This window comes from Coturnix japonica, chromosome 19, assembly GCF_001577835.2.
Source record: "Coturnix japonica isolate 7356 chromosome 19, Coturnix japonica 2.1, whole genome shotgun sequence".
Lineage (NCBI taxonomy): Eukaryota > Metazoa > Chordata > Aves > Galliformes > Phasianidae > Coturnix > Coturnix japonica.
Window position 1 is genome coordinate 3,003,142 of NC_029534.1, and position 14,045 is coordinate 3,017,186.

Below are 14,045 nucleotides of genomic sequence, written 5' to 3' on the forward strand. Positions count from 1 at the left end.
ATTAGGAGTACTCCTAAGGGAACAGGTCTTCCTGTTCTGCAGCTCATGTGTTAAAACTAATTGAGAGACTTTTCATCCTCTTCAGGCCGCACAATTTTATTTATCTCCTTTGTACTCCTCCCTCAATCGTTGCCTTTCCACACTGAAGTGTGTTCATACAGAACCAGTTCCACACCTCGGAACACCTCACTGTTCTGTAACCTTAGTTTTTCCTTAAAGAACCTTTCACTAGGGAGGAACAACTTAGGACACATCAGTCTTGTTGTCTCTTGGGAACATGGTTGCAGTGATACTTCCTTTGGGATTCAGCTCAATGCTCTCTTTCCAGAGATGGCTGCTACAACAGAATCTGGCTTTTTGCTTACCAGGTGGGAAGCCAGCAATAGCATGTAAGAGACTAGGAGGTAGGAATTGCTGTCCATCTTCATAAGGGGATATTGGCACAGAGATCTCTGATATTTTGAATCACACTGAGGAATGCCAACAGGATGTGCTGTTGTCAAGGACAGCACCATAGGGATTTAATATGAAGTTAATCTGGAGCCAGATGAGAATCCAGAAGCAATGCATTGGGTGTGAATTCCACGGACTTTGAAGCTGTGTTCTATAGGGCTGTGGTCAGGTATTCAGTCATCATTTGCTGTCTTGCTGGAGCTGAGGTATTTTAAAAGCTGTGCAGGCAGGAAGCTCTTAATCTTTCTTCTCTTTACTTGTGGAATACCACGAAAGTAGCATGTTCTGTGTTGCTGTCCATGCAGGGAGGTTACAGGTGTGAAGAGCACCTGAGAATTGATGTTCCAGAATGCACGGAACTGATGGTAATAGAAAATTAATGCTAGCACCTGTGGTCCTCTGTTAGGTGAAAAATGCTCTCTGAGGGAAAATTACAAACCTTCTAAATCCTTCAATACTGTGGCATCAGCAAGTACTGCTGAAATACTCTCTTGCATTTCAAGTAAGTCAATAATATCATTAGCTTCCAAAGCAGTATTCAGTTGGTGTTTGCATTCATGCTGTTTTCTTTCCATCCTGTGCTGCTTTTGGTGGCAAGATGAGCAATAAACTGAGGATTCTTACAGCCTTCTGTAGGATGGTGTTTCACTTGTGTTCTGCAGGACCCTGAGCAGTCCTTCCTGATAGAAACCAGAAGCGAAAGATAAAGTTCTGCTGGTCTGTGCTCTCATCCCTTATCATGAGTCACGGAGGTTCCCTCTTGGTTGCAAACTGGGACCTGAGTGGTGGTTGTTTGCTTTCCTGCTGGTGGTCTAGGCAGTGTGTTTGGGGGATTATTACATGCTTCCAGTAACAGGAGGCAGGGGGTGGAACGCCAGGCAGTTTTAGCCACATGTGGAGTGCGTTAATTCCCTTGAAATGCACTGCTTGCCTTGTCACTAGTCGTGTTCTGAAATCGATTTTTTAAATAAAAAATAAGACAGAAGTCAGACTGGCTTTTAGACTGACAACCTGTCACAAGGCGCTGCTTCCCCGGAGGGCTTTCAGAACAACGGACTTTCATCTTCCTTTCTGCTTGGTGGCTGTTTTTCCCCCGATTTTTTTTTTCCTCGTTTCTTTTATGTTTAAACAAGTTGTGTCTCACTTCTAGAGAAGTCTGAATTCTTTTGTATTTATAAGCTGTTTTCCTCTGGATCTAGTAGAAATGTATTCATAGTTTTTAAATCGTCTCTTTTGTGGTCCAGAGTGTTGTAAATGTTCGTGTTCCTGATGTCAGACTTCCAGTAAGAATGGGAGACTGCAGAGCCTTTCATCTCTGTCCATGAAACTGCATCCAGAGCTGTAAAAATACAGCATGAAATTATGAGTTTTACTTGATTTAAAATCATAAAGGAAAAATTCTTACGTTGCTTTTTACCAGTCGTATTATTACAAATTGATTCTCATCTATGTAAAATGTTACATATTTGCTTCGTTCCGCAGTGCCTGCTGTGGTTATTAGAAGGGCCGGTTGTTAAAGTAAATGGGCTGCTTGGAGTTAAGGTCGGGCTTGATGGGGCTCTGAGCACCTGTTGGAGCTGTGGGTGTCCCTGTGCAGCGCAGGGGGTTGGACCAGGTGACCCATGGAGGTCCCTTCCAACTCGGTGCTTCTCTGATGACAACCCAGCACCACGCAGGCTACCTGCAAGTGCAGTCGTACTGAAAGCCGTGGGTCCCTCCAACCTCCCTCCCACTGCACTTCGTAGAAGCTGCATTTTGCAGCCTGTGTCCCTCTTTGCACATCAGGCTTAGAAGTGGGTGTGTGGCCAGGGATGAATGAAATTAAGAACATCTTGACAGTATTTCACATTTTTCCCAATGCCTTTTTTTGCCAGTCTTTCGAGTTCACATTTGCAGGCCCTCCCAACGCCCCGGCTGTCCTGCAGCTGAGGCAGGCTGGTTTCTGCTGTTGGCTCCATGGGAAGGAGCCTGCTACATGTCAGCACTCACCGTCCCTTTGTCCCCCCAGGTCTCGCATCCGCCGGGAGCTGTTCATCGAGGAGATCCAAGCGGGAAGCCAGAGCCAGGCCGGGTCGAGCGATTCTCCTTCGGCACGAAGCAGCAGAGCCGCCCACAGCTCGGAGGGAGACAGCTGCGACGGCGTGGACGCGGAGGGCCCACCTGAAGGAAAGCCGAGCGGTCCGGAGGCGGACGAGTACAGCAATGCAACCACAAAGTCTCAGGGAGGGCAAGCGGAGTCGGCTCTGGAGGTGGGGGAAGAGGCAGCGCCGGGCGCCCGGCCCACGGAGCGAGGGGAGCAAGGGGAGCCACTGCTCGCGGCAGCCGAGGGCCTGGAGGACACTGACGACGAGGGCAGGCCCAGAGCGCCGCGACACGGCTCTCCAACGGGGTGTCAGCGATCAGGAGAAGCTCCGGAGACACTGCCCAGCTCCGGCACAGAAGGGGATGCCTCTACCTCAGCTGCCTCCACCTCAGTCCTTACAGGGGAGAGCTCCTACAAGTCAAAGGATTCAGAGAAAAGCTCCAGCGTGCCAAGTACGAGTTCGACGCCGGGCGCAGGCTCGCAGAAAGCCAACTCTCTGCAGAGCTTGTTCAGCTTCTCCGAGGCCGCGAGCTCCAGGAACACACGAGACAGCTCCTTGAGGAAAAAGAAAGCCGCAAACTTGAACAACATAATCCACCGCTTGGAGAAGGCCGCCAGCCGGGAGGAGGCTGCTGAGTGGGAGTTTTGAGATTAAAACTCGCCCAACTCTGGAGAGCTGGGAAGTGAAACTGGACCTCTACTGGTTTTATTGTGTTGCGCACTTATCCGCCCTGCGGGCCACAGGGCAAAAACGCCATAGGCCAAGGTGCATATAGAAAACAAAAGGAGCGTTAAGCCCAATTTATGTTTGTGTTTTCGAGGAAGAAAACTGAAATGTGTAGTCGAGCTTTTTTGTACCCTGAAGTGTTTTTATTATTGCCCTAAGTGATTTCCACGGTTTCTGGAATAACTCATCCAGCTTTGCCTTGTGCCCTCCCCTTCGGTGTGGGCTTTAAAAGAAAAAAAAGAAAAGAAAAAAAAAAAAAAAGAAAAAAAAAAAACATTTTAAAAAAGAAAAAAAAATCGAACCCACATATTAAAAGGGGGCTTTTTATCTGCCATCTAATGGCTACAGAGCGATAAGACACTATTATTATCTTCTTAAACCAGGAAAACAAAAAAAAAAAAAAAAGGGGGGGAGATTTTTCAGAAAAAAAAAAAACAAAAAGAAAAAGAAAAAAAACACAAAAAAGGTTTTTTTTGTAGCTGTTCAGTTGCCACTAAGAGATTGCACAGTCAACCGACTCTAAACACACTAGTTTGGATTCCTACGTATTTTCAAGGAAAGAAAAGAATCTTCTTTGTTTGAAGCTTTGAATTAAAAAGAAAGAACACATTTACTCCACGTATTTTTTAACGAAACGAAAAGGAAAAAAAAAGTCACGTCAGGAAAATATCTTAATTTGTGGTAGCTGACTTAGTGTTTTTCTTGTAAGTGAAATAGAATATTGACACGTAGTGCACATTGTTTCATAGCTTTAACTGATTCTGGTCTTTTGCAGGCTGGGATTTGTTTAATACACTCCATTTTAGGCCAAATCAGGACAAAAAAAAAAAAAAAGAAAAGAAAAAAAAAAAAAAGTAAATCTGAATCTAGGTATTTTATAATCTGCTTTTTAACCTCTAACCACAGAGCACGCTGATCAGACCTCATATCTGGGAGGTTTGGGAGACAACTTAGAAACAGCATGTACTTGATCATTTCACTTGGGTCGTAGTGCACAGGATTTCCTTTCAGCCAAGTCAGATTGCTCAAAACACGTCGGCCAGTAACATTTCAGCCTGCTGCTTCGGGGACACGCTCCGTGACCCAAAGCGTTCACCTTACCTGGAGCCGAGGGAAGCGTAGTTCATGTGTACGACTGCTGTCACACCACTAAGGGGACGGGAGCTGCCTCAGATGGAGACGTTTTCCTGCTGTAGGTGGCCATTTACTGACTCTCTTCCCACCGCAAGCACTGATTTTAAATACGTTTTAGTTGTGGGAAGCTTGTTTTTATGTGGAGGAATAGTACATGGCAATGACCAGACAGGCTCTTACCAGGGCGGAAGGAGCCCAAACTCCAAACCAAAATGTTGATGCTCTCCAGTCCCGGTCTCGCCCGTTCTGCCCCGCAGAAATGCAGCCTTTCGCCATTGTTTTATGCACAGGTTAGGGCTGATCAAAGTACAAATCAAATTCTAACTTGTCTCTAACTCCTCCTGTTGTCTATATGTATATGCGTGAGCATAGAGGTGTGTGGAAGGACGTGTGTGCGTGAGTGTGTGCGTGCAATTTTATACGTCTGTGTATTTTCTTACGTACTTGTGCACACATAGAGTGCATTACTGCCACCTTTTTTCAATAAGCTGTTTTATCAGTTATGGCTTCTACAAGTTTGCTAATTTAGACTCCTTTATTGCCATATCTTTAAAACTAACAATAGATGATTTCGGAATATATATATATATATATAAATATATATATATATAATTTTTTTTTTTTTTTTGCTTATTTATAGGTGCTGTATTTTATTATCTGATTGTTAGGAAGGGATGAAAGGGGGCAAATATTCTTTAGAGGGATAGACTGCCGGCAGTATTGGGTATAATTTACAAGATGTAGTTGTCATACTGTATATTATTGATTGAAGACTTTTTGACCGTATTGTGTATCATTGAACTTTTGTCTTAGGTCAGCATCTTTTTGATGACACTTTAATGGTGCATTCATTACTTCTTAAGTTTAATTAATATTACTTTTCTGATTCTGGGGGAGGGAGGGACGGGGAGAGGAGTTCCGACTTTAAAGGTATGTTCCCAATATTACACCTCAGTGTGCTTGTATTAATTCATTAGTAGGATTTTTGACTGTAAGATGTGAAACCACATTTCTTGCATGATGTTTTAGAACGTATGTATTTCATTTACAGTCTCTTAACATGCAACAGCAGCACGTAGTGCAAGTGTCACCAATCGAGAATCAGTACACTAAAACCAATCCTTTTCATGATTGAGGGAAGAAGGCTCTAGGAGGCTGAAAGGCAGGGACTCGTTTCCTATTTCCACTGCTAGCTGTCTCAGGATACCTCCTTTGGGTAGCTGGGGACTTGTGATGCAGAACTTAGATTGAGGAACAGAGAGAGCAACCGCCCCTTTCTGTGATGAGCTGAGGAGATGGTTTGTAATAGCAAACACTGGCGTGTGACAGCGCTGGGAGCGATTCCAGCTTCTGATCTGAGTGCAGTTAAGCCCACAGGAACGGCCAGCGGGGGAAGCAGCGTGGTGAAGCAGAGCGGCACCTCTCTGTACCTGTGCAGTGGTGTGACTTACAAAGCACAGCTCCGCCTGTAAATGCACGTCCTGGTAGAAGTGCACATACCTTAATACGAGTCACAACAAGGTGTGTCTTCAGCCACGGAGCAAAGCTTCTGACCAGAAGACACAGATATTTTCTTACGGTCTTTTATTATTATTGTTGTTGTTGTTGTTGTTATTCGGTTCAGGTTGGGTTTTTTAATTAATTCTGGGCAATCCGTTTGCCAGTCTGGTTCTGCTGTCCTTGTCTGCTGATTGGAGATCCAGGTGCTTGATGCAGCCAAGTGGTTACTCTCGGCTTTCTCAACAGGGAGGGTTTTGTTCTGTTTGATGATCTGTTTTTATTTTTAAATTAATATTCCCCAAACTGTTCTTGTGCCTGTGTCTATACAATTGCATTCCACAATGCTTACTGAGAGCTCTTGCTGCATCATCCGACAGCAGAACTGTATTCACAGGTTGAACACAAATGCAGCATTTAAGGTCAATCTCTCTTCTTAATAAGCAATACGTAAGTGCCTTGAAACTTGTATCTTTTCTTTTCCTGTTTGTTTTTGGGTTGCTTTTCAGACTCCCGACGGTTCTTTAGGGTTCTTTAGTGTCTGCCCGGTTTTTAATGCTATAATGGTTTTTTAAAAGCATATCTGTAGCTTGCCCTAGAGGAAATGTTTCTTTAATAACACTAACTGTTAATTCTGAGCTCCATTATTACATTTGAATCGTGTAATTTTGCTGGATAAAGACAGCATTCGTAAGTCAGAAGTCACTCCATCCCGCCAAGGGTTGTCACTGGTATCTATTACAAAATTAATCAAATAAAATGCTGTCAGTATTTCCGATATTTTTGGCACTTTATTGATGACTTAGCTCCTTTTGTTGTTTCGCATGTAACGATCTGCATTGAATGTGGATTAGCCTGCTGAGATGCTCCGGGGGTGCCCCGGCCGGGCGTCACTCCAGTCCCTCTGTGACCACATTGTGTAGGGGCACGGCAGACCCACAGCGTCCAGCCAAGCTCATAGAGTCAAAGTGATGTGCCCAGCTTTTGGTTCCCTGTTTTTAGCCAAGATTGCAGCTGCTTTTCTGTTCCGGTGGAAAGTAAAATGGATTAGCTTGTACTACTGCTGAGATTTCTCTTGTTGGAGATGAGCCACCTACTGGCTTTCTGAACAGTCTGAGACCTCCCTGGTTTGGAGACTTTTAACTTCAGCAATGCTGAAAGATGTTAGCTGTATTTCTTATCTAGTGCGGCGTTTGAAGGTAACGCTTATAGGGAAATGTATATCCAGGTCATTTTTTTACTTGTTGGACAGAAGAGGATAAAAAAGCTATAGGAGAGGACATGCCAAAGAGTAGCACTGGGCTTTTTTGTGTTCTTCGGTCACAGGAAGGCGAGGGGTGGTACTTAAGGATGTGGGCTGGGGGCTGTCCCATGGCACGATGGCTTTGTAGAGCACGGAGCCTGGGGACAAGGCTCTCACTGCCCACATTTCTTATCCCAGTGGATGAAAGCACAGACTGCAGAAAACCCGTAATCCCAGAGTCTGGTTTTACCTTGAGGTTCTTGAAAAATATCTTTATTTTCTCTTTCCATTTCCAATTCCATGTTCTTACTGAAGCTGTGGTTGAAGGGCCTGAGCTATTTTAACAAAAAATAGCTTTCCACTGCAGCAAAACTTGTTGTTTTTCTTCCTGGATGGCTGGGGAAGGAGGCAGGTCTGATACTTGGGCTGAAAGCTGGAGAAGAGAATCCCTTGGAGAGGAGTCGTGCATGGGACTGTCAGTATGCTTCTGGTTCTGAGGGTGCAGATTTCAGACTATAATTGGCAGAAATATCTCTAATTGCAGTTGTTGATGCTGCAAAATGTGACCATTTTGTTTATTCATCTGTAAAATGTCTGTAAGTAGAGCCACTCCTTAAAGGAACCTCTATCAGCGCGCTCTGTACCGTGAATTAGTGAATCCTTTAGTAAGAACTCCTTGCTGTAATAAGAAAATCTTATCATACAGTTAAAGAGAAGAAAATACATGTGCCTTTCTCATGAGGTGAAAGATCCTTGCATTGTTTCTATCTAAGCTGTTCATATGGGAATGCTTAAGAGAAGGGGGTTAACAAACATGGCAGAATTCTATGCAATATTCTCTGTCGTATTACTGAAGAGTGGCTGTTTTTCAGTTGTTTAATTAGAGAAATAGCGAGCTAATGAGTGCATCGTTCTGGTGGTAGCTCATACTACAGAGGTGATTCGTTTACCTAAAACAGAGCTGAGGGAAGCCTGACAAAGTAGTAAAAATGAGTTGGTTTTGAACATTTCTTTGCACTTAAATCCAAACCAGTTTATTTCAGCTGAAATGATAGAATCGTGGAATATCCTGAGTTGGAAGGGGACCCCCAGGGATCATTGAGTCCAAATGGCTGCAGTGAGCCGGAGCAGTGCCTTCAGCAAAGGTGCAAAGAGAGCAGTACTTATACGTGGCGATTTGTTGTGTGCTGATGGAGGGCACTATTTTTGCTTCATTTGTGTCTTTCTAGCACAGATCTTAAGGGCTCTCCTATTACATCTTCATCAGCATACGTATCCTAGAATGTTTCCTATCTCAGAGACTCTGTGTAGATGAGCCCTGTGCTGTAGGCACTCACTGAAGACTATCAGAAAACGGGGAGGAAGAGAGAAGTTGGTTCTTAGGTGGGGGAGCCTGATTTCACATTCACAGACACAAATGCAGTCTGTCCCGGGGCAGTGGGACAAGCTGCTTGCATCTCTTAGTGCTCAGTGTGGCTCACATGGATGGAACAGTCGTTCACCTCCCCCATATGTTGGCTGCTCCGCTCCTCTTGCACTTTCTGCTGCCCCCCTGTTGGAACATCAGCGTTTTCTTCCTTTGCATTGCATATACAATCATTTTTTTTTTCTTTTTTTAAGTAGAGAATTTAAAAATTCTGTTTCAGCAAAGTATTATTTTTTTCCCAGCTGTTTAAAATCTTTGCCAGATGGTTTTAAATGGCAATCACTGGCTTTTAAAGCACAAAATCTTAAGTTTCTTTTCTGACGTTCAGCTTTCTGAGTTGAAGGAGTGACCGAGTGGTCCATGTCTCTTTCCCTGTACTCATTTGAGCTTTGACATGTAGAAATATTATTTCATGAATTAAATCTTTCCTCCCTTTTTGTAGGATGTATCGACCGTGCCATGTGTAAAATGTAGTTACTAAGGATCTTTAAAGCAAGACAAGCCCTTTGTGCTATGCCTAGGGACCAATCTGTCCTATGTGACCAGGTCGTGTCCTGTACCCTGCCCTGTGAATATGCAAGTATATCGAGTTTCTCTGCTCCAAAGGTGAGGTTTATCCTTTTGGAGAAGGTTATCATTAGGCTGTGCACTTGAGTTTCTAAAAAAGCCTTAAAAATAGGTGTGTGAGTGGTGCCATCTCCTCCTCAGGGATGATTTCCCCCAGTCAAGCGGTTCTGTGATGCAGTTGCTGGATGGAAGGTTGTTTCCCAGCAGGAGGAAGTCGTTCATTGCAGTGTTTAGTAGTAGGAGCCTCTAGTGCAGCCAAGGACCCAGCCAGGCTGCACGCCTGCTTTCCCCCAAACCCTCCTTGTGGCAGCCCTCCCTGCCCAGGGAAGTTTGCATTTCTGCAGCTGTTTTATGAATGAAATTTAAGTAAATCTGATGCCCAGTGTTGGTTTCTCATTGCTGGTCACAGACATGCTCAGGCACAAAAGTGCTTTAAAATGAAACATCTGCTTTATAAAATTAATGAGCTTATGTTTTTCCTTGTCCAGCCATTCCACAAAGGACAGTTTTGCCATCGTTCACATTTGCTTTATTTCCATGGGTGCCAGTAGAGGAGTTTTGTCACAGTTCTGTAGATAAGGTAACACTAAAGCTGTTGGTTTCGTGGTACTGCTTGTTCGTTGAAACAGTCATGTGCAGGTTAAAGTCTTAACCATAGCAAAACAGTGCAGGAGATGCAGTGGATGTCTGCAATCCCCATGGCATCACGTCTTTGAGTTTCCTTCATAGAGCTACTTGTATGATGTGGTACAGCACTCATCCAAAGACCCTTGGGAGCAGAGAGGGCCAGGAGCTCCTGCTCATGGGTGATAGAGCTTCTGGTGACATGGTTACTGTGTGATGTGTAGCAACCTTCATAGCAGTACAGCCTCTCTGTTGGTAACAGGAATAACAGCGTTGAGTTGCATCGTCATCATCCGTCTATGCGGGTAATTAATAGATATTTTTAGGAGTTGTTAAGTGTCTGCATGTCCATGTTTCCATAGGGGGAAGCCCCTCTGTGTGTGTAGCATTTATGTGCTTGGCATCAGTTGAAGTGCTGCAGCCAGATACGTGAAATCATTTGGGGCATAGGTGAGCGGAGGCAGAAAACCAAGTTGTATTATCATGCATAGGATGCTGTTTTCCCACTTGTCAGACAGGTTCCATGTTGTAAATGCAGAATTATCCATTGGAGAGGACGGATTTCTTGAGACATGCGGGTTTAGCTAAACTGGGTAGGGAAGAGATGCTCAGAATACATAAAAATAATGCCAAGGCTCTGAGATGTGCCAGAGCTGGGGGGTTCAAAGTCAGGAGTCAGTCCATGTCTATAGCATTCCCCTTCAGAACAGCCTGCAGGAAATTCATGTGCTGGACACTTGCACAAGTCACTTGTTTTCTTCTGTCTCTGTGTACAGTGAGAAGGCACAGAGTTTTGCTGTGCATTTAAACAACTGCAAAAACAGCCCATGTGTACATGAAGCCAAGTAACAAATACGAGTGTGGCTCATTCTTTCTCTCCCTGAGCTGAATATTCAAGTACTCTTTGGAATGAGACTGAAATTCTGTTACACCATCCCTCTCAGAGGTCTGTGTTTGGAAGAGAAGTAAAACTTGGCACTTGACTTGCTCTGAAGTACAATCTATCCCCAAGCAACAAAAAGTTTCCCTACAATCAGTCCCTCAGTCAGACTTCCCTGGCTTTTGTTAGCTTCCCTTAGAGCCCTCCTCCTATTTTAACGTATGGTCTATGTGAATAAATTATTGCTAGCTTTAAAAGTGTTTCCAAAGTACCTGGTTACCTCTGGATGCTTGCACAGCTGCACAGCAGTACCCGAGCTCCAGCTCGAGGGGCAGCGTGCGGGCAGTTGGCATGGTCACCTCCGTGTCCTGTTCCTTGTCCTCCATCAGGGCTTCCAGTTCCTTCCACCTGCAGGGAGTGGGGGATGAGAAGAGTTTAGTTTAGTTTGGAATGCTTTGTTCTGATTCAGTAGGCGTCTCGTCAGGACTCTGTACGCTACCACATTTCCCGTTGAGTTTTCAGTTCTTGCTACTGTCCTAAAATTCACTCTTGAACAAACTTTCTATACTTGGAAAGCTATGTGCCTTATTTTCTAATCTCTTCGTGGAGAATAACCTAAAGCACAGTGATCTCGATTGCAGCATTCACAGCCACCTGCTTGTCATTTAGTGCGGGAAAGGAAGCATCAACCGAGGTGTGATTCATGGCCCAGCGCTCGTTGTCCCCTTGCTGATGAGTTGTCCCTTGCTGATGAGTTGTCCCCTTGCTGATGAGCACTTCAAGCACTGTGCATTACGTCTTTGTGCAATAGAAATCCTCATTCTGCATCCAGAGGTCGTTGGCCCATCCAATGAGCATAGGCAAGCGGTAGCATAGAGAACTCAGGTTCCAAAAAACAAGCCTGCCTGGGTTGGCTCCAGCAACAAGGTTGGTTGTGGGCTTGGAAATTAAGGCAAAACCTGACTGGTTTGTGCTCGCAGGCTGCCAGTATTCAGGAGCTGCTCGTGGTGCCACGTTGGTACCGTTGGCCATCCTTACTGGTTGGCAGCAGTGAGGCACTGCAGTTCATCCCAGTCCTAACCCGGCTGTTACAAACAGGCTTCCACCCGCCAGCATCCTCAGCCCTTAGCAGCACTCGCGTGTCATTCTCCAAGCTTGCTCTCTCTACAGCATCATAAGGTGAAATACACAGAGGTGGTTTGTTGTCAGGAAAACAACCGAGCATTTCCTATTTATGAGATTGATTTTATCAGTTTCTTTGCTGAGGTTTGTTTTTTATTTGATATAAACACAACAGGAGCATGCATATCCTGCAGGCGGACCTTGTATGGAGCGGGGTGCTGTCAGCTTGTCTGAGTATCCATATCATTGTGCCCCTGTTGTGTTTTGTAGAGCAATCATATTTTTTTTTCTTTTAAAGATATTTTATCTAAATGCCTAATAAATAATATTATTTAAATAGTTTTAAAGTAATTTAGGACTGAGAATAAACCTCCGTTGTGAGAGAAGAGACTTAAAATATACAGAGAGAAAATCCCCTTAGCCTCCTAGAGCCTCTACTGAGAATGTCATGAAGATGCAGTGCCCCTTTGTCAAAGCACGTTGCCATCTCCTCCAGTGTTGATGTAAAATGAGAGACTGGTTTCCTGTGACGTTCATCTCTATTGGCATATGTTTGAATTCCTGAATTCAGAGCTGGTTTTTCAGCCATTTCTCAGCGCGGCTCCCTCGCAGTGGGCAGGATCATCCCTGGAGAGGTGGGATGGGAAAAAAGCTGCCAAAGCAAAAGTGAAATAGAGATCCCCCATGTGTGGCAGGGCTGGAGCTGGGCTGCTGCGGGGCGCTGGGGTTGGATGCAGATTTGCACTTTGCCTTTCGAGGATGTCTCGCTAGAAACTATCCAGTGAATTCCCACGCGAGGTTTCTTTCCTTTGGTGATGTGGTCTGAAAGCAAAGGGGAAAAAAAAAAACAACAAAAAAAGAGCCCTTTGGAAACAATTGGATAACCCTTAAAAAATGGGGAGGGGGGAAAAAAGAGATGAAAAAGCTTGTTGCTGTCTGGATGCTCCGTGCAGTTCTGTGCTGACCATCCCACTCCAGCAGTGCAGGGCTCCGGGTCCCAAAGCAGGTGGAGGCTGGTGGGGGGGGATGGGGATGGGGATGGCGTTTCTTCTGTTGGCTTTGGTTTGGTTTTCTTTCCCTTTTCCGATAGTTTCCCTCATGTTCCCTTTTGTCATTGTTTTTATTAAGAAATTAACTCTCTGCATTTGTGCAATAACTACTTGCCATGATGATGGGCAGACCTTTGTAATGCCCCGACTACTAACACAGCACAAGATGAACTCAAACAGAAAGTGGTGTACTTTTTCCTGAGAACGTTGGTTGTTTTTTCTGTTGTTTTTGACGCGATAAGCTCCGTTTTCACCCCGCCGTATCGTGGTGTCTTACATTTTTAGCAGTATTTGATATTTTGGGGGCTGTAACGCACTAAGCCGTAGGTGTTTTTTAGAGCTTGTTTGTTATATTCACCATCACGGATTTAAACAAAAAAAAAACAAAAAGATCCTCACAAAGACCCAATTGACCAAAAAAAAAAAAAATACAAAAAAAAGGAAAAAAATAATCTTTTTTTTTTTTTTTTTTTTTGTACGAGTAGCTCCGAGATGCCCACGTTGTGTTGCTGTGACTCATCTTTTGTAACGTTTTATTTCTTGCTATTTGTTTGAACATAAAGAAAAGTTTTAAGAGTTTATATGGCTGGCAGTAGCGGGGAGCGCTCCCTCCGTCAGCAGAACGGCATTGTTTATCTGTCTTTGTTTGGTTAGCCATACGATGTTTGTTCTCAGCACTGTACAACGGTCCCTATATGATATGGAGAAGCAATATCACTGTATGAAACTCACACGATGTATTATTATTATTATTATTCACTAGCACCCTAGGTGTGATAATTGAAGTAAATATCTTTTATACAAACACAATCACGCGTCGGCTGTCTTTATTAAGGTGAAACCTGAGTCCAAGCAGCAAACATTTACATTGGTGGTTTTGGCTCCGTGTGGGGCAGTGGTGGGTCTGAGTTCCATGGGGTTTGTGTTTGTGTCGGAGAAGGAAGATCAGTTTTTGTGTATCCATTTCCGAGGTGGGGATGAGATTCAGTGCCACATTGAAGTGTCAGCTTCCAATTTGTGTTCTTGTCTGGCGATGTTCAAGTGCGAATGGTGGGCAGAAAACGTGTTGTGAGACTGCAGGGGGTGTGCTGAGCACCGAGCCCATAGATCAGATGCTTTAAAATAATATTAATAAGTGGAATAAATGGGAATTTTGCCAGATATGCAGCTTGCTCTTTACTTTTACTGCATGTAAAGATCAGTTCCTCTTCCAGTGCCTCGTAAGATGCTGTTCCTATAA

General features: G+C 44.3%; 1 protein-coding gene across 3 annotated transcripts in view; it reads left to right on the forward strand.

The window, feature by feature from the left end:
* The window catches only part of CUX1 (cut like homeobox 1), a 151,227-nt gene extending 137,612 nt beyond the window's left edge, over positions 1-13,615 (forward strand). For all 3 annotated transcript variants that reach the window (XM_032448384.1, XM_032448385.1, XM_032448386.1), the window contains one exon: positions 2,462-13,615. In XM_032448384.1, coding sequence (XP_032304275.1) covers positions 2,462-3,185 — 724 coding nt within the window. In that variant the 3' untranslated portion in view covers positions 3,186-13,615. The remainder of the gene's footprint in view (positions 1-2,461) is intronic.
* The last annotated feature ends 430 nt before the right edge of the window (positions 13,616-14,045 follow it).